Below are 24175 nucleotides of genomic sequence, written 5' to 3' on the forward strand. Positions count from 1 at the left end.
CAGAGTGTGAACAGGAAGACGAAGAGGAAGAGGAATTTGACTTTGATGATAGCATTGAAAACGATGATTGAGTATTAATCAGATAGTGGAGAGCCAAACCTTGACTGCTTATCTGGAATGGGAAAGAGTAGTCACATCAACACTTATATTATGATGTTTGACCCTTGCTGTAGGCTAGTAGAAAACAAATTGTATTGGTTAAATACACCACATCTGTCAAGACACCTTATTTGTTCACTACTGCAATATTGGCGTCTCTTAATTTGCATAGCATGCCACAGATACATGTGATCACTTTGGGAATAGTTTTATTGTGATCTTTGACCATCAAAACATGGGTCTAGACACATTATCTTTTCATTTCTCTGCAATATTGGCTGAGATATAGTGAAAAGTGTGAAAATTCCGTTTTTGGTAATGGTGGCACTAATTTGCATAAAAAATACATGTGGGACATCCAGACAACATTTTAACATAGCTCATCATTTTCTACATACTTTTTCCATTTAGGAAACACTGATTATAAGTATATATCTGTGTCGGTACAAAATACACCCTTCTTGGTACAAGACTAAAATGCAATTTTCTTGTAATGGCGGCACTAATTAGCATAATAGCATGCCACAGACACATGTGATCACTTTAAGAATAGTTTTATTATGTTCCTTGACCCTCAAAACATGGATCTGGATACCTTATTTGTTCAGTTATCTGCAATAATGGCTGAGATATAGTGAAAGGTGTAAAAAGAGTGAAACTCGATTTTTAGGGTAAATAAACACTAATTTGGGAAAAGAATATACGTGGGACAATTTGCCAACTTTTTAACATAGCTAATCGTTTTCTACACAATTTTTCCAATCTAGAAACGCTGAATAGAAGTATATTTCAGGGGGGTGCATGATACCCCCTTCTACCCACCCAACTATATGGTTTATCGATGACTTCACTTGTTACTTCATGTTAATTGTAATGTTTATGTTTGCATGGTTCATTTGTCAATGACACAGAGCTAAATAGTACCTTAAAAAATGTTGTGACACAAAACGTTTTTTTTTTATTAATTCAACCCAAAAAAATATCATGTAGTTTTTCAATAAAAACATTACTTTTAAACATATGTTAATAAAGTAACAACACAGATAAGGCTAACATCCGCCTAACTATTCTCATATAAAGTTTTATAAATTACATTTTGCGTAATTAAAATGAAAATATTATATCTCGCTATTATTTAGTACTTGTATAAGCAGTGTGTTTGAGCATGATTGTGTGTTTCTGTTCTCCTTTGTATTCTATGCTGCATAATGTTATGTTCTGTTCATGTTTAGAGTGTGCAGGTCAGGGGAATATTGCGAGTCCACCAGGTTTGTTTTATTTTTTGTTGTTTTTTTTTCACAGTTTTGTTTTGATGCTTTTCGTTGGTATATTGTTGTTTTTATTTTTGTTTTATTTATTTATATATATTTTTTTATTATTGCTGATTTTTGTTGTTTTTATTTTCTTTTTGTTTCCTTGTGTATGGAAATGGGGACATTTCTTTCAGTATGGGGGGGCGTATGTAAGCAGTGGGTTTGTGAGTCAGAGGTGGGGACTCGAGTCACATGACTTGACTCGAGTCGCATATTTTTTGACTTGAGACTTGCTTGACTAACATTGATAAAAGACTTGACTTGACTTTGACTTGGTATTCATGACTTGAGACTTGACTTAAGCTTGAGACAGATGACTTGAAAGGACTTGACTGTTTAAAATTAAATATTTGCGTTTGTTTTTGTAGTGAGATATTACGTTTAGTTTTTTCGAAAAACGTGATTGGGTGATTATAGCGGCATGCGCGCAAACCTGGCAACCGACTAGACGGCAGGAGTGTCAGGCCTAGGCTCCACGGGAACGAAAACGGGTTGAATCCGCATATTTCTCTTACGTATAGCCCTTTAAGCTAGACGACGCCGTAACGGAACGGTAGAAACGGACCCTGCAAACGACAACGGGTCCAAAGGTGGATAGATCTGGGAACAGAGCGCTCTGGGGGGTCCAACGGGGCCGTGTGGTAGCCTATACGGTCATCCGTTTCTGATAATGACGACGCAATAGCCCCGCCTCTCCCCACCTCTGCTGCTCACCCCCGCAAAAGTACACTGCACACTGAATTCAGATTATTTATCTTTATCTCGATATGGACATAAACGCGAGTGAAGTCTAATCTGACAGGACGCTGTGATGCAGCGGGAGGAAAACACACATTTCAAGTCAGATCATCACCCTTAGCTATTTTAATTACCTCTCAAACTACCTAAACTAGTTATAAATATGTTTATTTTTACTGTCGAGTCATCATTACTGGATCAGCTGCTGCATGAGACAGACACTGACACTTCCTCAGACACTGTCACCTCTGTTGTGAGTACATTTATTTGAGCATGCACAGAGTGTTATTGTGTAGAACTCGACAGTAATAAACGGAGGCGCTGTCTGTGATGCTCCAAATGTTACTTTACTTTACTATTTACTAAAGTGCAAAAGGGTATTTACCTCCTGGAAGCTCAGTTCACCGTTTGCCTGTTGGACTAATGTTTACTGCTCCAAGATATAGTGAACGGCATATTTTCCAGCAGGAAGCTCTTATCAACGGCGCTCTGCCTCCTCTGCAGCTCTTTGAAGGGAAACGATAGAGGAGAGGAGAGAGTGATATGCATATAAACGTGTTTATGATATGGGATGGGGGCAGACACAAGGAGAAAAGTGGGTTTTCCGATTGGCTGTAAGGCATTGGTACCCGGCTCTATCCGACACATTTATTTCTAATATGACCAGAAGTGGAACCTTCAAAATAAGAGCATATTTTAAATTGGAATTTCTTTAATCAGATTGTTTTAAAAAATGTAATTGTTTTACGCATACTTATCAGCATTTGTTCATATAAAATGTATGTTCATTCATAAATAAACCCTAAACCAGTAAACAGAATACGACTTTATAATGGCTGGTGTTGGCTGTGACCGGAAACTGTATGTTGCATTTTAGCTAGCTTGACTCTGGTCCAGAGAAAAAGGGAAGGATGTGATTACAGCCTCTGTTGCGTGCCTCATCGGTCCTTTACACTGTACGCTGTTATTTGTGTTCCTCCTGCTTTTTTTGTACCGTTGAAATGGAGCTCCGTGGAAACTAGCAGGCGTGCACCTCTTCGAATTCTCACCCTTGTCTTAAGAGAATGATCCACCGGCAAGTTATTTTTTCCCAGGTAGGTCGTCTCCATTGTTGCTGTCACGTTAGGTGATGTAGCCTCTCATATGGCGCTGCAGCAGCGGCCCATCGCTGTGTACACCGCGTATGTGTCATTCTCTCCCGTTTGCAGTTAACGATTCGCTTCTATTAAGAACATTGAGTGATTATGGGAGGTTAATCTGTAATGGCACCTAACATGACATAACGTCAGGATATTACGCTGTCTCTTGTTTTCATTATTCAGTACGGACTACATAACGGTCTAGCAACTAAGTGAACATGTTTTTTTAGGGGAGCTGCATCATACGACCAAACACGGTTCTACCATAAATTAGCTTAATATGCTGCCGTTACTAGCAAGCCACATAACAAAGTTGTCATTGTATTAGGTAAAAATAAAAGAAAACGGAGGTGATGAGCCATTGGATTTGTGCGGAATCAGAGAGCGGATATGAATCTGAAAATGTCTTGAGTCATTCTTCCTGTACATTTTAATATTTGTGTGCAGCAAATATAACGTAACAAAACAATAATTTTGAATGATGTTTGGTGTGATATATGGCGCTGGCGATCTGGGCCACATCTTCGCCCCACTTGCTCTTGATTTGGGATGTAGGCTACTACGAACCGTAATATAAGGAGAGACTAACCCTCCCTCTTTGTGTGGGGATTCCCACCCTCAAAATCCTCTTAAAGCACCAATCGACGGGTGCATGTTGTTCTTCCCTGTAGGGTTTCATGTGAATCAGTCTTTTTCTTTCTCTATAGAGTGGCGAAGTCCCTCCCCTTCCGGTTGAGCCCCATGGGACCTTATTTCGGAAAAGTTATGCATTGAAGTCAATGGAGAGAGAAAGATTATCTTTCGATCCCGTTTGAATTGTGCCACGAATTACACATATGATGTTTGTCAATTTAAAAGATAATTTTGCAAGTCAAAAAAAAAAAAATGTGTCGTAAAACTGTGAAGTAACACATTTGTTTGTGTGAAACGCTCAATGAACTACATCTCTTGTCAACAACACACGTCACCAAGATGGCCGTCACTACTGTCTTGTCAACACAACAACCCTCACTATCACCACAATGAAACACGTCCTGAAGAATGTCATGCAAAGCTGCCTGCCTGCCTTCCTTTGATTCTCTCTGAACTGCCTGGTCGTTTTAATGTTTAATGTCAACCATTTGTGCAGATAGCATGAAGTAGAGAAGATCGCCGATGCTAACGTTAGCGTTAGCATTTCTCCCCCGGGCTTAAATGGTGTATTATAGAATGATCACACCGGTGACAGTACTATTCAAAGGGTTCACGAAATATGACTACTACTCTTACTGTTTAACATTTTGGGTTACTTAATGTTACTTCATGTTAAGGCTAATAAAAATGACAAGGCTGTAATGCTAACTAACGTGCTAGCTACTAGCTAGGTAGCTAACTTGATCCACACACTCCTCTTTCATCAGACGGGAAGCGAAAGAACGAGCAAGACCCATTGCTGGTATAATAATAACCTGGTACTAAGCACACAGGCATCTTGTGAAAGTTATCTTATCTTAGCCAGCGCCATATAGATAGATTCTATCTATATGGCGCTGATCGTATATATACGGTATTATACGTATATCGTAGTGTCTCAATTGTGACATCACTTACGCGACTCTGGGATTTGTAGTCTTTCTAGTTGTGTATTTTTCATAGTGTTATATTTCAACAGTTTTACGACAAACTGTGACTTTTTTGACATGGAAATGATTTTTTAAGATTGACAAACATCATATGTGTAATTCATGGCACAATTCAAACGGGATCGAAAGATAAGTTTTCTCTCCCCATTGACTTCAATGCATAATTTCTCCGAAATAAGGTCCCATTACCCGGAAGTAAGTGGGCGTGACTTCGCCACTCTATTGGATAGAAAGAAATAGACTGGATAATGTTTATTATCAATAGCTTAGGTATTGGAGGAGAGGTATTTTGAGAGATAAATCGTATCAATAACTTCATTTATTTAACATCAAAAGGGTAATGCACGTTCTCATTATCCAGTTTTATTGTATTCATCTCAATTGTGTATTGATGGTTCGTGTATGTTCCATGACTCATAACATTCCCTTAACCCGCTAAGACGTCCCCTTGCGAAATATTTTATCGACTTCTGTCTTATTCTTTCATATCATATAATAGACTAACCAGCCATTTACTAAAACAACTAACAATTTGACCTACTATGCCCTTATCTAACCATTTGAACCCCATCTAATTGTTGGCCAGTCTGAGGTGTATTTTCTTGATTTCTACCAAGATATGATCCAATTATCTCAGCAAAATCAGTCCAAGTTAGGGACCACAATAAGCAGCAATAAAGTACTAGCAATAACATATTCTAATAATTGCTCTATAGTCCGTATCTTGTTCATGAAACACATTAGCACATAAAGTGCATATCAGCTTTCACTTGAAGTGGAAAGTACAGCAAACACAAAGTCAAGGGTCTATTTTGAGAGCAATGACTATCATAGCTATGGTTACCCATTCATAGTTGAACAATTAGCTGAAGGTAATCAAGGATATCTTTACTTATCATTTTGTACTGAATCATTTCATTTCAATGATCAGACTTTTGCTCTCGCTGCAGCTTTCTCGTTTGTGCTCCCTCATTTTTTGTTTTTGATTTTGACACAAACATCCCAGGTGGGTGGGACTTTCAGGGGTGTGTCCCCATTGGCTACTCAGTTTTTGAGTGACAGCCCACCACACCACAGATCATACAGTGCATGCAGTGACATGTTACATTTGAAAAGCATCCTATGTTTAGGACAAACAATTAAAGACTGCTTTCATTTAACAAATTCTACAATATAAAAGTGGCAGATTTGCTTTATTAAACAGACCAGACCTAGATTGCATACCAACACAATTAGGAACATGCTCACATCTTACTGTTGGTCTGAAGAGCTGAAGCATTCATACACAATGGATACAAACGGTGTTGTCTCATTCTATATCCTGTGAGAAAATGATATACATTTAGCATAAAAAACTCGACATACTATTCCTAGCCTGAGGAAGATATGAATAATCAACAGATTTGAATGGAATCTCTAACATTTTCATGTAGAATAAAGACAAAAGAGTGATTATACAAATTACATTTATTGAAATTTGAACCAGAAGATGAAGTCTCAAAGAATGTTTTAAATAAACGGACATAAAACAAAAAGGTGGATAATAATAACATCTATTAAATGTATTATGTAAAGACATTTGGTCAACTGAAATGACACTGAGCCAGTGATAACAGCAACGCCCAGCGTGGATGAAGATGGTGCAGGTCTTTCTTCATGCCCCCCCTCCGTGCTGTCCCCTCAGAGGAAGTGGGAAAACGGGATAAGACTCTGGACGCCACGCTGTCTCAATGATCCACACTGTTAATATGAGAGGAAAATAAATGTTTTAGGAAATTAAAAATATGAAGTTAACAAATAAAACACAGCTCAGGGGCAGTCATGGACGGTAGGTTTTCCTACAAAGTTAACTCAGCCTCCATTGATTTTCATATCAAATTAGCGTGTTAATAAAATAAGCTATCATGGCTTATACTTGCATATCTAAACAGAATCATGAAAGCCTGTTGGTAGAGTCAGGCACACGAGTCCGTTTGAGTGTGTGCGCCGGTGTCTGAACGCTCACTCACTGCTCGCTTTGTAGCTAACTGTCCCTGCTATTAGGCTACTAGCTTGCATTGTTATGGATTAGGGCTGCTCGATTATGGCAAAAATCATAATCTCGATTATTTGGGTCAATAATTGTAATTGCGATTATTAAATGCGATTATTCATTGACTTCCATTTATTGTACTTTAAAACAAATACAAATAATAATTTGAACTTTTTAACTGTTGAATTATACGTTCAGGGTAATCAACTGAAAAACCAATACAAAATAAAATAAAATAAATTACACATTCATATCTACAATTAAATAAATAATATCAAAATAATAAATACCAATAAACAAGATCAACAAACATGTTGCAGTGCACTGTCACAACCTGAAAACTCCTTACCATATAGCCAACATTTTGGTAAAACATATTCAACATATTCCACTCAGTTAAACATTAAAGGCTGGCCCACCGTCATGATCCAGAAGTAACAGGAAATAAATGTTGAACTAGGGCTGCTCGATTATGGCAAATTGGAGAAAAGAAATTTGAACAGTATGTTTTTAACAGTTGATTACCCTGAACTTTAAGTATAATTCAACTGAAAAAACAAAAAAACAAAACATTATTTGAAATAATATAATTATTTCGATTACGTTGTTTTCGTAATCGTTGCAAGCCATAATCGTAATCGCGATTAAAATACGATTAATTGAGCAGCCCTATTATGGATCTAAAGTTAGCAAAAGCTAACTTTCATAGCACAGCTTTTCTTTACTTCTCACTTAACACAATAAAGAAACAGACCGTATAGTACAGCACAAACAACACAAATGATCAATACTTACATATATTTTCACTTGTAGTATTATAATAATTGAAATGCTGGTTCTTCTGGGGGTGTTCTATCCACGCTCAGCTACCGCACCGCAGCTGCCTGCACTGTACAATCGCTGGAGGACTGGGCTGTAACTCAAAAACTGAGTAGCCAATGGGGACGCACCCCTGAAAGTCCCGCCCACCTGGGACGTTTGTGTCAGAAACTCAAACAAAAAGTGAAGGAGCGCAAATGAGAGTGCTGCAGCGAGAGCAAAAGTCTGATCATTGAGAAAGAAGAAACAAGAACTGCAAACAAAAACCTCTGTTAAAACAAAGAAAAAATACTTATAGTTTACATGATTACACAAATGATTTGTTTGCAACTTATAGTTTATTTTTGAAATTTATTTTATTTTGCTTGACTCAGTTTTTTTTTCTTTTAAACTCATAGTTTTGCTTTATTCTGAGAAAGTGTTGCTTTATCTTTATGATACAAAACTAATCCCATACGATCCAGTCTAACTTGTTCTGCCTGCTCTACATGAATGTTGTATTAGAAATCAAGGAGGATTGAATGCAATTATACTAGTGAATCATGCAAGTGTCAGAACAAGTAAAGGCAGCTACACACCCACCTGAGACCAAAAAATGCGTACCGAAGGCGTCCCGACTTTTACGTCAGCTTCGTCGCCTGCGTCGGCTACGCCGCCCGCTACGCCGCCCGCCTACGAACACACCGCAAATACTTCAGTCGACGAGTGGCAATAACTGTCCTTACCAGCAGGCAGCGGTAGTGTGAACAGCCAATCAGAGTGATTGCTTGGGCCGACTTTCTCTGACCTCCCGCGGTTGAATCGGTCGCGGGAGGCATCGGGAGGTGTGAAAAGGTGCCGTAAAGACACAACGGTGCGGGACACACTAACCTGAGTAGGGCGCCGCGAATGCCCGACTGCCTCTGACGGCCTCTGACTCCCAAAATCGGGTTGGTGTGTAGCCAGCTTAAGAACGACAACTGGGGATATTTCCCACGGGATTCAAACATGTTGGGAAAATGGACGTTTTGTCTGTTCTAATGCTTTTACTGTATTTGTATCGCATTGTGCACACTGTTTTGTCTATACATCCGAGTCCCCAACTCCATTGTTAGTTATATCCAGGCACGAGCTTCAACACGTGTATTTCTGTTTATTCAAGGCATTCATTTTGTTATTCTACAGTATTGTTGTTTTATAGTTATTTGTTAATGTATATAACACAATTTGTGTTCTTTGAAATTGAAAAGGATATTGCATTGTGTTTGTTACTTTCGTTGCAGTTGTATATATGTCTTAAGTGTAATTTGGCTTTGCTTCCTATTTTGTATGGACATGCTTTTATTTTGAAGGAGAGTTAGCGCTGTTGACAGGAAGTTGTTTTTGCTATGGAAACAACGTGATGGAGAAAAGGAGCGGAGATTAACGGAGAAAACTAATATCTACATATAAAGACAGAGAAAGTAAACGAAAAAGTTTATGGTTAAGTGTTAGCACCCCCCGAAGAGGCACAAGCTCTTATGTTGATATTGGAGATTTCAATAAATTCAATTTGGCAGCTGCAGTGCAGCGCGGCTGCCAAAAAAGACCAAAAACGAATAGTCGAATAACAAAATTGAAAACCGAATAGTACTCCATCGACCGAATATTCGGATATTCGGGTACAGCCCTAGTTCAGAAACGGGATTAAAGTTATAGATGAACAAAACACAGACTGTCTGTGTCATGGTGAATACAGTCGCTGTTGTCTGTGTCTGTATCATGTTGTTGTGAGTGTGGACGGAGCAGATACAACGTTAGCTTATCCTGATCGATCCAATCACCATTCAGAAAAACACGCATTTTAAAAGGTTTTTCGCCTGCCGTCTTGTCTGCACACTTGTCAAAGCATTAATTCATGGTTTTTACTAACCGTTATTACTTCGGGATCATTTTGAAACGTGTATTACAATTAAATGACGGTAAAATATGTTAATTTTGTTGTAGACAGTATTTTACATGGATATAAGCCCCGCCCCCTGGCCAGCGCGTCTTGTTTGAACGCAGCATAATGCAGTTCAGAGACCAGACCACTGCTCTGACGCTTTTAAAGCAACTTCAAGATTTGAACAGTATCAGGGCCTCAAAGGCCATGGTGGCCGTAGGACGTACAATTATTTTCGGGGCATCATGGCCGTCGTGAAATTCCTACCCTGGTTATAGCTAACTCTGAGTTTTTAAATAGTTAACTTTAGTCTAAGTTATCTCAGTGGATCTCAAACGGTTTGGTCACGAATTATGTAAAAGATTATTTCCGAGGCACACCTTCATATGATCATTATAGTTATAAAAAAAATAAGAGAATAAATGAAAAACAGGTATGAAATACTATATGACAGTAAAACAAGAATACAGTTTAAAAGGGGAGTGATTAGTAAAATATCCATAAAGAAAAAGTACATCTGTTTACAGTTCTGTTTCATATAGGTGTTGAGCGATGTATCCATAGATTTCTTTTTTGTTAGGTCCACCACCCACTTATAAAAAATAGCACTTTTATTATTATCGATTATTTAGTAAATCATCCAGGGTTATGGTTCTCTGATAAACAACCAGCATAGTATTGATTCTACTTTGAATTCAGCCCACAAACAACCATATTGCATCATAGCCTTCCTACCAGAGGTGAGCCACATTCACTGGACCATTATGAAGGAAATTATATGACATCATATTCCTGCTAATATAATTTCATTCTTTGATGACTTGTCCCTCAACTGCATCAATGCGAACCATGTGACATAACCCTGATGCAGTTTTCTTTCCTGCACCAAACTGCCAGACCTAATGCTGCGTTGACACCGGACGCGATGCGAATATTCCCAACGCTGATTGGCTTTCGCGAGAACGGGTCATGTGAATTTGACGCTCGAGTTGAAAAAATTGAACTCTCACGTTTGACGCGGCCCCCTTCAATCGCCTCAATCGCGTGATTCGCGCCGCGTCCACCGCTTCATGCTTCATGCATCGCGTCCGGTGTGAACGCAGCATAAGTCCCACTTTCTACATTCACAGCCTCTGCTTTTTTTTCTATGGTTTGTAACACCCCACCCTTCTCCTCCCGCTTCCCTCAGGTTTTGGTCTACTTTGGGTTGACTGTTCAATATGCTGATGCAGCTCTGTAGTATCAAGGTCAGTGCCCCCACAACCATAATCACCCATCACCCTCTCCATTTGCCTGCACCACCCAGTTTCTCTTGGAGGATTTTTAAGGCAGGGTATTTCAGTATATTCTGTCATGCATTGTATTGAAATATCATTGTGTAAATTCCAAGATAAAATCTAAGTGCATTGCATATTTATTATTGTATTTTTTCAAAACATATATATTGGTACAAACATTGCCTATCAGTAATGATGCTGGCTTTTTCTCAAATGTTCCTCTTGCACGGTAAGACAAGCAGGCCCATGAATTATATGCTGGGCAGTCATATACCTCTCTTCATTATCAACTGCACCTACAAATTGCCTCAGCATTTATCACAATCTGTCAAGGCTGACTGAGTTGTGCCCTGAAGCTCCTTTCCAACTAGAGCATTTTCTGATCAGATGAAAAAGTCACATTTGGACTTGCTGGTAACAATGCTGCATTTTGAAGAGATCACAGTATCCATGCTGAATAGATATAAAACCTTAGTTGTTCATCAGAATCAGAACCATAATTGTTCATTTATCCCAGGGGGTACAGTGTTTCCCCTAGGATGGAGTCATAGCAGCGGTGCTAAGGCACGTGGGCCCAGCATAATGTGAGCGCGGAGCGCGTGGAATTTTTTAGTGTGTGCGCGTGCGAAGTGCGCCCCGCCAATTTGTTTCTATGTGTCTGCCAGCACAAGAAAGGCTCTTGAGGCCTAGTACCAGGGCCGGTTCTAGCCAATTTGCTGCCCTAGGCGAGATTTTATATATAAAGAATAAATGAAAAATCTCTACAAAAGACAAATACACTACAAAAACAGAAACTTATTGACATTTTATTTTTTATTTAACCTTTATTTAACCAGATAAAAACATTGAGATAAAATCTCATTTTCAATGCTGACCTGGCCAAGAAGGCAGCAACGTTACACATAACACATAACACAAACATATAAAATACAGAGAACATAACAAAGAAAACAAAAGACGAAAAAGCAGTCACTACATTGTGCACATTAGGACAATAAAAAAAGTACACTACTTGTTACTGCAAGAGCAGCTGGTGGTGAGGACTTCAGACAACTTCAATTTAAAACATGATATAGAGACAAGTGCCCTCAGTTTAAGGCGTGATTGAAGGTCATTCCAAGACCAAGGACCATAATAAGAAAGACTCCTTTTTCCAGCCTCAGTCCGTACAGTAGGTACCTGGAACCGTATCCAGGCACTGGATCTGAGGTTGTAAGAGTCACAAACTGGGGCAAATCTGACACATATGTAGAGTGGAAGCTTACCTAAAATGGCTTTATACATTAATAAAAACCAGTGCTGCATCCTACGCATAGTAAGTGAGGACCATCCAGTTAGGCTATACAGTGTGCAATGATGAGTCCTATAGGGTGCATTTGATATATAACGCAGTGCAGCATGGTAAAGTGGGTCAAGTTTGGCCAAAACAGTGGGGCAGGCAAATCTATAAATAATCACCGTAGTCCAGCTGGGACAGGAATAAGCCAGAGACCAACCTTTTACGGGATGAAATTGAAAAACAACATTTAAATCTGAAAAGGAAGCCAAGAGTGAATTTCAATTTCTTCAATATGGTGTTTAAAGTTCAGATTACTGTCCAACCAAAAGCCCAGATATTTGTAGGTATCAACAAACTCAACAGAAACGCCATCAAGGGTGTCAATGGAGAGGCAAGAGGAGGACGCTGACTTGGGAGCAAAAAGCATTGCTTTGGTTTTCTTACTGTTCAATAGCAGTTTAGAATCAAGAAGCGCATGCTGCAGCGTGATAAAATCTGATTTTAAATTGGAAACGGCCATATCCAGAGAAGGAGCACACGAGTATACAATAGTGTCATCAGCATACATATGATAGGTAGAAAATTGCATCTGATTACAAATATTGTTTACATATAATGAAAAGAGCAAGGGCCCCAAGATAGAGCCCTGTGGAACTCCCTTCTCCAAGGTGACAGGGTCAGAGACAGTACTACCCAACCTGACGCATTGAGTACGGTCGGTTAGATAACTCTGAAACCAGCAAATGGCATTGTGACCGAAACGAGACACCAACATAACATTAGACATAATGTGGTGATCTACAGTGTCAAATGCTTTGGCTAGGTCAATAAACAATGCAACACAAACTGATTTCTTATCCAAAGCAGCCTTAATATCGTCTAAGACTTTCAGACTGGCAGTCACAGTACTGTGCTTTGATCTGAATCCAGATTGCATAGGGTTAAGGATGTTGTGTGAATTTAAAAAAAGTTTTAGCTGAGTAGAAACAAGGGACTCAAGAATCTTTGATAACACAGAAAGATTTGAGATAGGACGATAGTTATTCAACTCCGTGGGAACACCAGCTTTCAAGAGGGGCGATACCAGAGCTTGCTTCCACACAGCTGGCAGTGTGTGAGTGGACAGGGAGAGATTAAAAATATCAGTTACTGGTTGTGCTATCATCTGAGCTGCAATCTTTAAAAAGAACGGGTCAAGGCCGTCAGGCCCGGCAGACTTTTTAGGATCAATCGAGTGCAAACCCTGTAAGACTTCAGAGACCGAGAAATAAGCTAAATCAAAAACAGGGGAGTTCAACTCTTGACTATGGCTGTGAGTACGACCATTTAGAGAGTCATGACTTTGCTCTTCAAAAATGTGACCAGCCTTTTTGAAGTGAGCATTAAAGGCATTAGACATACCATCTGAATCTGAAATAAAAGAATCACTGACCTTCAGTTTTTGTGGGAAACTAGAAACCTTCTTGTTCTGAAGTGATTTAATTGTTTTCCAGAATTTGGAATGGTCATTAAAACAATCAGTGGTTAAGCTCAGATAGTAATCAGCTTTAGCTTTTTTAATAAGGGCAGAACATTTATTTCTGAGGACACGAAAAAGAAGCCAGTCATCACTAGTGTTAGACTTTCTAGCTAAGGACCATTGCTTATTTCGATCATGAATGAGATCAGATAGTTCTCTAGTAAACCATGGAGTGTTCCTATTCTTAACTCTGAATTTTTTTTTTTTTTTTTTTTTTTTTAACAAGTCTTTTTATTTCATTATAGTGTACAATAATCGATGCCATTTCATTTATATTGTAATATCACAGTACACTCACTACACTCCCCCCTCCCTCCCTCCACCCACACATACCCGCACAGGCAAAACCAAAAAAAGCTTATCAATATAACTTAAACAACAGAGCCATGAAAATAAACATAAAAAGGAAAAGGAAAAAATAGAACCAAAAAATAAAAAATAAAATAAAAACCAGACAAGTAAAACAAACAAATAATTATACAATACAAATAATTATACAATACAGTGACAATGTAGACAATGACAACACCATAGCACGTATTTCCGGCCGTCAGGACAAATAGCCACAGAATGCACCATTCCATCACTGGTCATATCTCAGATATGTTTTCCAAATACGAAAACAATGGCAACCACAGAGCTTGAAAAATATGTCCACGATTATATTTTTCCAATGTCATTTTCTCCAGAGGTAAAAAATGTGTTATCTGATCAATGAAAAGTTTAAATGTTGGGGGACGTTCATTCTTCCAGAATAAAAGTATACATTTCTTGGCAAAATATGTTATTGTGATTAGTATTCTGTAATGTTTTGGGTTCAGTTTAAAGTTTGGCATGTCATTTAACAGGAAAAAACATGGATTTAGGCTAATTTCGATGTCTAAAACGGCTTTTGTGAGAGCATGAATCGAATCCCAGAAATGTTTCAAGACATCACAATCCCAAAACAGATGCATAAATGTTCCTTCTTTTATTTTACATCTCGGACATTTTGGAGAGTTTTCTTTGGAAATGTTATGCATCTTTATGGGTGTGAGGTAGAATTTGTTGATAAATTTAAAGTTTGCTTCTTTGATTTTATTGCTTGTGAATGGAAAATGTGTTCTTTCACAAATGTTCAGCCAAGTAGTTTCATCTATCTGTATCCCTAAATCCTTTTCCCAGATCTTTTTTAAGGTTAGAAATGATGACTGAGCTCTTTTAGAAAAAACTGCATTAAATTCACTAATTTTACCTTTGATCGTGCTCGATGACATCAATATCTCCTCCTCTTCTAACAATCCCGGTCTCAATTTATTGCTTTTAATAATTGATTGGATCACGTTCCTAATTTGCAGGTATCTGAAAAAATCCTTATTTGAAATGTCATATTCTGCTCTTAAATCATTAAATGATTTCATTGTTATATCTTTGTGAAACAAATGTTTCAATTGCTTTATACCTGATTTCGTCCATTTGTTTATATCGATTGACAACAAATATTTGCTAAGATCCGGATTGTTCAAAATAGGAGAAAAGATGGAAATACCAGAGTTAACATGAGCTTTTTTTGTACAGTCCCTCCAGGCTAAAAGTGTATTGACCACTGTAAAACATTTGTCCATATTCTTCACCTTATTGAAATCTTTAACAAATATAAGAGTTTCCACTGGCAACGGGTCAAAGACATTGGCTTCTATCTGAACCCATAGTGAATCCTTTCTTCCCAGAGACCATGATAGTACATTTCTTAATTGAGCTAACCAGAAGTAGTGTTGAAAGTTAGGAAGACCAAGTCCCCCCATAGTTTCTGGTTTCATAAGAGTAATTAACTTGATTCTTGGTTTTTTATTACACCAGATAAATGTTGAGATATGTCTATTGAGAGATTTAAAATAGTCAGCGGATAAATAGCATGGTAACATTTGAAAAAGAAAATTACATCTCGGTAGAATATTCATTTTTATGACATTGATTCTTCCTAGCAGTGATATTGGCAATGTGGACCATTTAGATAAATCCTGTTTGATTTTGTCAATGAGCGGATTGTAATTCTCTTTAAACAGATTATCCAGGTGTGGTGTTATATTTATTCCTAAGTATTTAAAGCCACCTGGTGACAAATTAAAAGAACAAGACTTTTCCAGATTTGCTGTTGGCGTCATATGTAAGAAACAAGCATTAGATTTCTTAAAATTAATTTTATATCCTGAGTATCTTCCAAATTGCTCTATCGTGTCGTGCAGATGTGGTACTGAATTTTCTGGGTCTGTTAAGTAAAGAATGATATCGTCAGCATACAGAGAAATGTTGTGTTCATCGTTAATCTTCACTCCTTTAATACCCATGTTGTCTCGCACACATGACGCCAGTGGTTCAATTACAATAGCAAAAAGCAAAGGCGACAGTGGACATCCCTGTCTTGTCCCCCTTGTTAGTGGAAAAAAATCTGAGGAACTGCAGTTAGTGATAACCGCTGCTTTAGGATTTTTATAAATTGATTTGACCCACTCTATGAACCGAGAGCCCATATTCAATCTGTTCAAGATAGCAAAAAGAAAATTCCACTCTACCCTGTCAAACGCCTTCTCGGCATCTAAAGAAAGAAGCAGAGAAGGCCTCTGACAGGTGTCCAAATGGTTTATAATATTCAAAAGTCTCCTTATATTATCAGAAGAATATCTGCCCTTGACAAAACCTGTTTGATCAGGACTAATTAGTTTAGGTAAAATAATTTCCAGTCGTTTTGCTAATAATTTGGTGATAATTTTATAATCATGATCCAAGAGGCTTATAGGCCTGAATGAAGAACAATTCAAGGGGTCTTTTCCATCTTTATGTAGTACAGTAATATATGCAAGATTCATTGTTTGAGGAAGTGTTCTGTTGTGAGAGAAGTTGGTAACCATTGACATAAATATAGGTTGAAGTTCAGTCCAAAACTCTTTATAAAATTCTGCCGAGAAGCCATCTGGCCCTGGGCTTTTATTTATAGGCATAGATTTAATTGCAGCCAGAACTTCTACTTCTGTAATTGATGAGTTTAGATACTCTTGATCTAAATCAGATAACGTAGGTAAATTAATGTTATGGAGATAATTGTCCAGTTCATCTTGTGAGTAATCAGATTGAGATTTGTATAATTTGTTATAAAATTCATAGAAAGTCTGGTTAATCTGTTTTGGGTGGTAGTTTATTTCGTTGTCTTTCAGACGAATTGCTTTTATAGCCCTTTCTGCCTGCTCCTTCTTTAATTGATAGGCAAGTAGTTTACTTGGTTTATTGCCGAATTCATAATTCTTTTGTCTGATAAGATTCATATTTGTTAAGTCAATATTTAATTTAGCTCTGGCTGTGTTTAATTGTTTCCAGTTTTCATCTGTTGATGCGGATTTATGAAGTGCTTCACATCTGTTTACTTCTCTTTCAAGTTCTTGTCTGAGCCTAATTTTTTCACGTTTTTTAAAGGATGTGTATGAGATAATAAGTCCTCTTAAAGTAGCTTTTGCAGCTTCCCAAATAATATTCGGATCTATAGCGGGGTCATTGTTTTCTTTTATATAGTACCTTATCCACATTCGCATTTTTAATTTGAATTTTTCGTCTCTAAGTAAGGAGTTATCAAATTTCCAGCGCCTGGATACAAATTCTCCACTCTCCAAGTGAATAGTTACATGAACTCTTGCATGATCCGAAATATTAATGGAATCAATTTTACATTCTTTTACCCTATGCATGTATTTTGAGGGAATAAAAAAATAATCTATTCTAGAATAAGAGTTGTGGACATTTGAAAAGAAAGTGTAATCTTTGACATCCTGATTTAGTTGACGCCATACATCAATAAGGCCACATTCTGCACAAAGCCCCTGAAGGACCTTTGAGGATTTAAGATTGTGGCTCTTGGACTGGTTAGATTTATCTAATGTAGGGTTAAGAGTGCAGTTGAAATCGCCGCCCATCAGTCCTAATCCTTTACAATTTTCATTGAAGAGCAGCACCATGTCAGACATGAACATTGGTTCATCTATGTTGGGAGCATAGATATTTAAAAAGGTAATTGGGGTTCCAAAAATAGTACCGACAACCAAAACAAACCGACCATTTGGGTCTGTAACTAATTTTTCTAATTCGAATGGGCAAGTTTTGTTTATCACAATAGCTGTCCCTCTACTATGGGTTTTATATGATGAAAAATACACCTGACCTATCCAATCTCTTTTCAATTTAAGGTGTTCAGTATCTGAGAGAAAGGTTTCTTGTAAGAAGACCACATCAGCTTTGTCTTTTTTAAGAAGAGATAGTACTTTATTCCTTTTTATGGGATTTCCCAAGCCTTTAATATTCCAAGAATATATTTTCATATTTTGCATGGTGACTGCTGCATATCTGTGGGATTATATTTAATACGTTGTATATTTTGGCCCCATACACAAAAGGGATTGTCACTGCTTTTATTATTTACCATTAAAACTAATGTAACAAAAACGTAAAACACAAAAAGAAAACAATATAACATCCCACCCAAACCAGGGTCTTCCGACCCTGGCAGTTCATCTACCCAATTTGTTGTAGCCCAGAGAGAAACAAACGTCAGAAAAATGTTCATCTCAGAACTAACGAAATGTCCTCTTTGTGTTGGCAACTTGGAGCTCCCTTCCTCAGTTCTCATTGAAAATAAATACATTTCTTCATAATTTTCCTCCTAAACAGAGGACGGGTAGATATACGGGTAAAAATAATGGAAACAACTTTCCCTCATATTGAAAACCCGTCCGCATCCCAAATTTCATCATGGTATGTTCCATCCGATTATTTACATGTCAAACAATAAATTGCCATAAAAAACAAGACAAATCAAAAAAGAACGATCGGAGGAGTACATGGTGATATCTTAACCGTCAAATAAAAGTGGAGGAAGATTGTATTTTAAACAGAACAGTATGTTATTGTTTTGTCAGACCCCCTCCACTACCTTCTTTGTTGGTGTGGTCCGTTACGTCATTCTTTGTTGCCGGAAGCAAAGGCACTGGTAAATATAACAAAATACAAATGAACCAGTTCGATCCTTTAAACAGGAAAATCCTCTTAATGTGTCCTTGCGAAAAACGATTTCCACACGTTTCCCCAATCCCGATGACAGTTAATTTGGAGTTCGATTATGACTTATAACCGTTGCAACATGGGAATGATAAGAAGAGGAGAAAAAAGAAAAAAGAAAAGAAGAATGTACATCTTACCTCCACTCCGGTAGGTTAGAAAAATAGCGACTTACTGCAGCTGCTTGACAAAAGTGTCGGCTTCTTTGGGATCTTCAAAAAAAACAATCTTCTCTTTATGAAGAATACGGAGCCGATGAGGATATGCAAATCCTCTGAACATGCCTTTTTCGAGGAATAATTTGATCACCAGGTCAAACTCCTTGCGCTTTCGGCGTACCTCTGCAGACAGATCCTGGCGAATGGTGAGTTTAGTATTACCCTCGTGGATTGACATTTTCTTCGCAGATTGCAGTATCATTTCTTTATCTCTGACTCGTAGAAAGCGGATCATAATTGGTCTTGGAGGCTTCCCTGGCTCGGGATATGGTCGTAGAGAGCGGTGGACCCGCTCCAACTCTAGATTCTGATCGAGGGAGAGTTTGAGCCAGCAAGGTAGTTTTTGTTGAATGTATTGAAGTAGTAGTTGGCTGCCTTCTGACTTCTCTGGGAGCCCTAGTAGAACAAGGTTTTTACGTCTCCCTCTATTTTCGAGATCATCCGTCTTAGATTCCAGCGTCTTTATCAACTTTTCGGCTCGGTGAAGATCCCGTGCCGTAGTTTGTAAGGTGTCTTCTAATGTCGAAATTCTTTGTTCAGCTTCATCCATACGCTGAAGTTGATTCTCAAGGGCCTGGTTTGTTGTAGCTAGTGCTTCTTTCATTGTTGAAACTTGACTAGTCACAATCTCCAAACGATTATCAATTCCATCGAGACGATTAAGTATCTCAGAGCGTTGAGATTTTAACTCGGACATTATCTCAACAAACGAAGGATTTCTATCATCCTCTTGAGACTCAGCCGCCGGTTCTGGTAGGCCCCCCATTGTCTTGGTTGTTTCGTGGGGGTTTTCTTGGCATCCTTCCTTCTTTTTCTTTCTTTTTGTAGCAGGAGTCTTTCCTTAGATGTCGACTCTTAACTATAGTCGATAAAGATGTTAAGCTTTTTCTCTGAGTGGAGGTAAAAAACTCAAATGAATCACTGAGGTTGTGCGGAGCTCTCAGCTCAGGCTGCCATCTTGTTCCTCTCGGCCTGGAGCTCCTCTGAATTTTCTAAGGGGGGCATGTCTATTAATAATCGATAAAAAGTGATCAATAAAAAATTGGACGGCAACATCAACAGATGGAATTAACGCTGTGAAGTGCCATTTAACCTCCGCCAGATCGTGTAGGAAAGCCTGCTCAGAGAAGTGTTTGAAGCAGCGCCTGAGCACAGTAAGGCCCTTAGCTTTGGGCAACTTAGTGCACCTAACGCAAGCGATAGTGCAATGGTCACTGATATCATTAGGAAAAACACCAACAGACACATACTTATGAGCTGCATTTGTTAGAATGACATCTGTAAGGGTATCGTTATTGGGTTTGGCAGGGTTTATTCTAGTGGGACTATCAATAAGCTGAGTTAAGTTCAAAGAATCACAAACCTGCTTAAACTGTGAAGATTTATCACTTAACCAGTCCCAATTTAAATCACCCAATAAAATGATTTCAGAAGAAAACTTAGACAACAATTCAGTAAGGCTAGTAGTTGCATCCATGATGGCCGATGGAGGCCTATAACAGCCAATAACAGTGAGAGGAGCATTTGCTATAGTTATTTGGACTGCTAGCAACTCAAATTGCCTTGGAATTGAAATTGAGTGAAGGACAGAGCACTGTAGTTTCTCAGCAGTGTATATTGCAACACCACCAGCTCTGCCCTTACGATCAGCTCTGAATACATTATATCCATCAATCTGAATAACAGTGTCAGTGACAGAGGGTTTTAACCAGGTTTCAGAAACTACAACAATATCAGGCTTAGCAACTAAAAACCAGGTCTTGAAAACATCTAATTTGTCCAGAGTCAAAAGGGCATACGGGAGTGCGCATTTTGTGCCATGAAACGTCAGCTTTTGGTAAAAACTATCCGATGGAGTCAGCGCTCCAGAGGTTCCACCATCCGAATGTCCGAAGTGAACAGAGGCATCGCTGGGAGGCAATCCGTCAGTTTTGCCGACATGCGGGCTGACAATTAATCCCAGGAAAAAAGCGAACACAAGGGTAGCTTTAGGCAACATTGAGCTGCAACACACCCAATTCAGGATCCGCAGCTCAGGTCCCAGCAGCTCAGGTCGATCAGCAGCTCAGGTCGACCAGCCCCCGACAGCACGGCAGGACAGACAGCAATCCACAGTCCGAAAGAGCGACAGCTCAGGCAGAGAGCAAACAATCCAGTCACAGCGAGGCACCGCCACAAAACGACGCAAAACAGCCCAAAAACCTTTAAAAGCTTTTAAAACGTTTTTAAAAGCACAGCAGACCAATTTAAAAACGGGTCTAAAAAGCTAAATAATTTTTTTTAAATGTCAGTATGCACAAGAGGTAGTTAATGCCAAAAAAACAACGAGAATGAGACTAACAGAGACAGAAACAAATCAACGTGCTGCCATCTTGGAACACACACCTGGGTGCAATCAGCAATCATGATGATTTAGTCAACTTTGTAACACCCATGGTGTTCCCGTACCACGGTAATATATGTCAAAATGGCTTTAAAATGTATTCAGTATTGTATGAACATGTTTTAATTGGGGGGTGGACGTTGCATCCTCTAGGGGGGTCCGGGGGTACGCCCCCCGGGAAGATTTTTTTGAACATTTTAAAGTAAAATGCTTCAATCTGGTGCACTTTGAGCACACAATTACTAGAGACCTGATCTAGGGGGTACAACTCTAAAACACCCATATGAAAAAGATCGGTTTACATTTTAATAATCAAATAAGTATATGAGCATAACCAATAACCTACCATAGCCAATAATAAATAAATGTAACTTTTTTTATTTTTGTTGTTCATTCATATCTTATTTTACCTAGTTAACATTTATTTATTCATGCATATTTTTGTATCTCTCCAACTTTAAACGATATTTTTGGTTTACTGTCCTATAGTATACATTGGAATGATTTCAAACCTGTTTTTATTTATCCTAATAATTATAAAGGAATGCCTTGGAAATATGTGTTTACATAATTTGTGGTCAAAACGTTTGAGACCCACTGAGATGACTTAGACTAAAATTAACTATCTAAACACTCAGAGACTCCTTTACCTCACTGAGCCTCTCAGTCTGACAGGAGAGCTCTCCTCTACCCTGGTTGTAGAAACATCTACTTCTTATATCCGTTAGCGCAGCTAGCACCAGATTCTAATAACAACAGCACCGGTACCGGTGCGCCCTCTCTCTCTCTCCCTCGCTCGCTCTCTCGCTCCCACGCTCGCACTTTGGCTGTGAGCTGCGGGCGCCTGATAAGCCAACATCCCCCACTTTCATCACTTACAGCGCCCATACAGGGCAAATGAAAAGTGTAACCGGGGTGAAAAGGGTGTTACATTTACTTAATTATGAATGTTGTTACATCAAGGCCGAAAATTAGGATGAGCGCCAACGGTCAAAAATGTTTTTTCCCTCCCAGAGCTACCAGCGCAACGCCCCCCAGATCTGGCGCCCTAGGCGACCGCCTATGTCGGCCCTGCCTAGTACATACAGTGGCAATGTCTCAAGATTTAGCAAAGATACACCTTTATTGAACATACAGTAACACAAATACTACAAATCCACCTGGGTACCTGGCTGGCGCCCCCCTAGCAGCGGCGCGCATATTTCAGCCACTATTTGTATATAGGGGAAACACTGGGGTAACTAGGTTTTGTAACAGTTGCAACAATTAGAGCAAAAATAAATAAATAATTATATACAAATAAGAAATTGAAGTAAATATGCATAATAAAACTCATTGTAGCCACCGGGACACAGCATGGCACATAATTGAGGCAGGACGTCTTCCAATGCAAGGGGGCCCTCTAAAGACTCAGGCATATATCAAATCAAATCAATCTTTATTTGTATAGCCCAATATCACAAAACTCGTTTGTCTCAGTGGGATTTACAGATTAAAAACAAATAACATTGTAAACTAGAGAATGCAATTCCTGAAGAAATTGCTAGTGGGAATGCTTTATGCTGAAAATCTGACGCTAAACTGCTATGCTGAAATGTAATGTGTAAGAAGAAACACTGGGGGCTTGAATGTGTGATGAGAGAAGAAAAGAAAGTAAAAAGGCTTGGAAAAGCAGCAGAATATTTGAACTGCAAACTTTTGAACTAACTTGATGGTGAATGATCTGTCGCCATGCCAACGGCATTTGATGACATCCCATAATACGCTTAGATGTGTGGATGGCTGCATCATTACCAAACCTGTGAAGTTTTGGGCTGTTTGGAGCATTTTCACTGAAGTTATGAGAAAACCGTGTTTCATGGCGAGAGAGAGAGAGAGAGAGAGTATATATATATATATATATATATATATATTACACAGGTGTTTATAGTTGAGCTATGAAAAGATCAAAGGTTTCATTGTTCTGAATGAGAGATGAACCTCTTACATGTGAACGTTTTCTGGAAGAACGATAACAGATATCTGTGAAATTTCAAAACGTGAAAAGGAAGTTGAGTATCTGAAGTGTAATTTTTGTGTACTTTCCTTTTTGGCAGTTTAACTAAAGGTGTGCGGCTGCTGCTGTGAGGAAATATCTGCCTGAAATTACAATGGGCTTTAATGGAGACATGTTGAACGTTTTTGTCACTTCATGCCCTCAAGAGGCATTTTGTTTAATTATTTTGCTTAATTATTTGTCATTTTTCAAGCTATGAGATGTTTTCCTACTTTTGTCATGAAAAATGATGTCTCAGGAATGTAGGGTTTGGGAATTATGGCAGTTTTAAAAAAAAATATGAAGGGACATTTCAAGATTTCCTACCCTCTAGCTGTGACATCACGCACTCTAACTTAACGAGCTGCGCAATGTTAAAGTTCAAATGTTAAAAATGTGATGAATTATGAGATGTATCTCTGGAATTATGAAAGTTATGAATGATAAAAGTAATAGCAGTCGATTCCCGACCGAGCTGAACGTTTTGATGTTTGAACGGAGTTTTTGCGATGTTGAATGTGGGAGGAGAAGACGGACAAAATAATTGGATGGAATAATAAGAATTTTGTCCGTAGCATAACATATAGTTGGAATGCTGTATCAGCATTCCCACTAAATGATGCAGTTACAAAAAAATGAAAAGACAAGATAGTGTATGTAATACAAATAGAAATACAAAATAAATTAAGATAACAACAAAAGACAATAAAAAGACATAAA

General features: G+C 38.4%; 1 protein-coding gene across 1 annotated transcript in view; it reads left to right on the forward strand.

The window, feature by feature from the left end:
* The first annotated feature begins 3074 nt into the window (after positions 1-3074).
* Positions 3075-24175, forward strand: part of LOC117479651 (E3 ubiquitin-protein ligase HECW1) — a 215454-nt gene continuing 194353 nt past the window's right edge. The window contains exons 1-2 of the mRNA XM_034126757.1: positions 3075-3244; positions 10855-10912. Of these exons, the coding sequence (XP_033982648.1) occupies positions 10886-10912 (27 nt within the window). The 5' untranslated portion in view covers positions 3075-3244; positions 10855-10885. The remainder of the gene's footprint in view (positions 3245-10854; positions 10913-24175) is intronic.

The sequence above is a fragment of the Trematomus bernacchii genome, unplaced genomic scaffold, assembly GCF_902827165.1.
Source record: "Trematomus bernacchii unplaced genomic scaffold, fTreBer1.1, whole genome shotgun sequence".
In the NCBI taxonomy this organism is placed as follows: domain Eukaryota; kingdom Metazoa; phylum Chordata; class Actinopteri; order Perciformes; family Nototheniidae; genus Trematomus; species Trematomus bernacchii.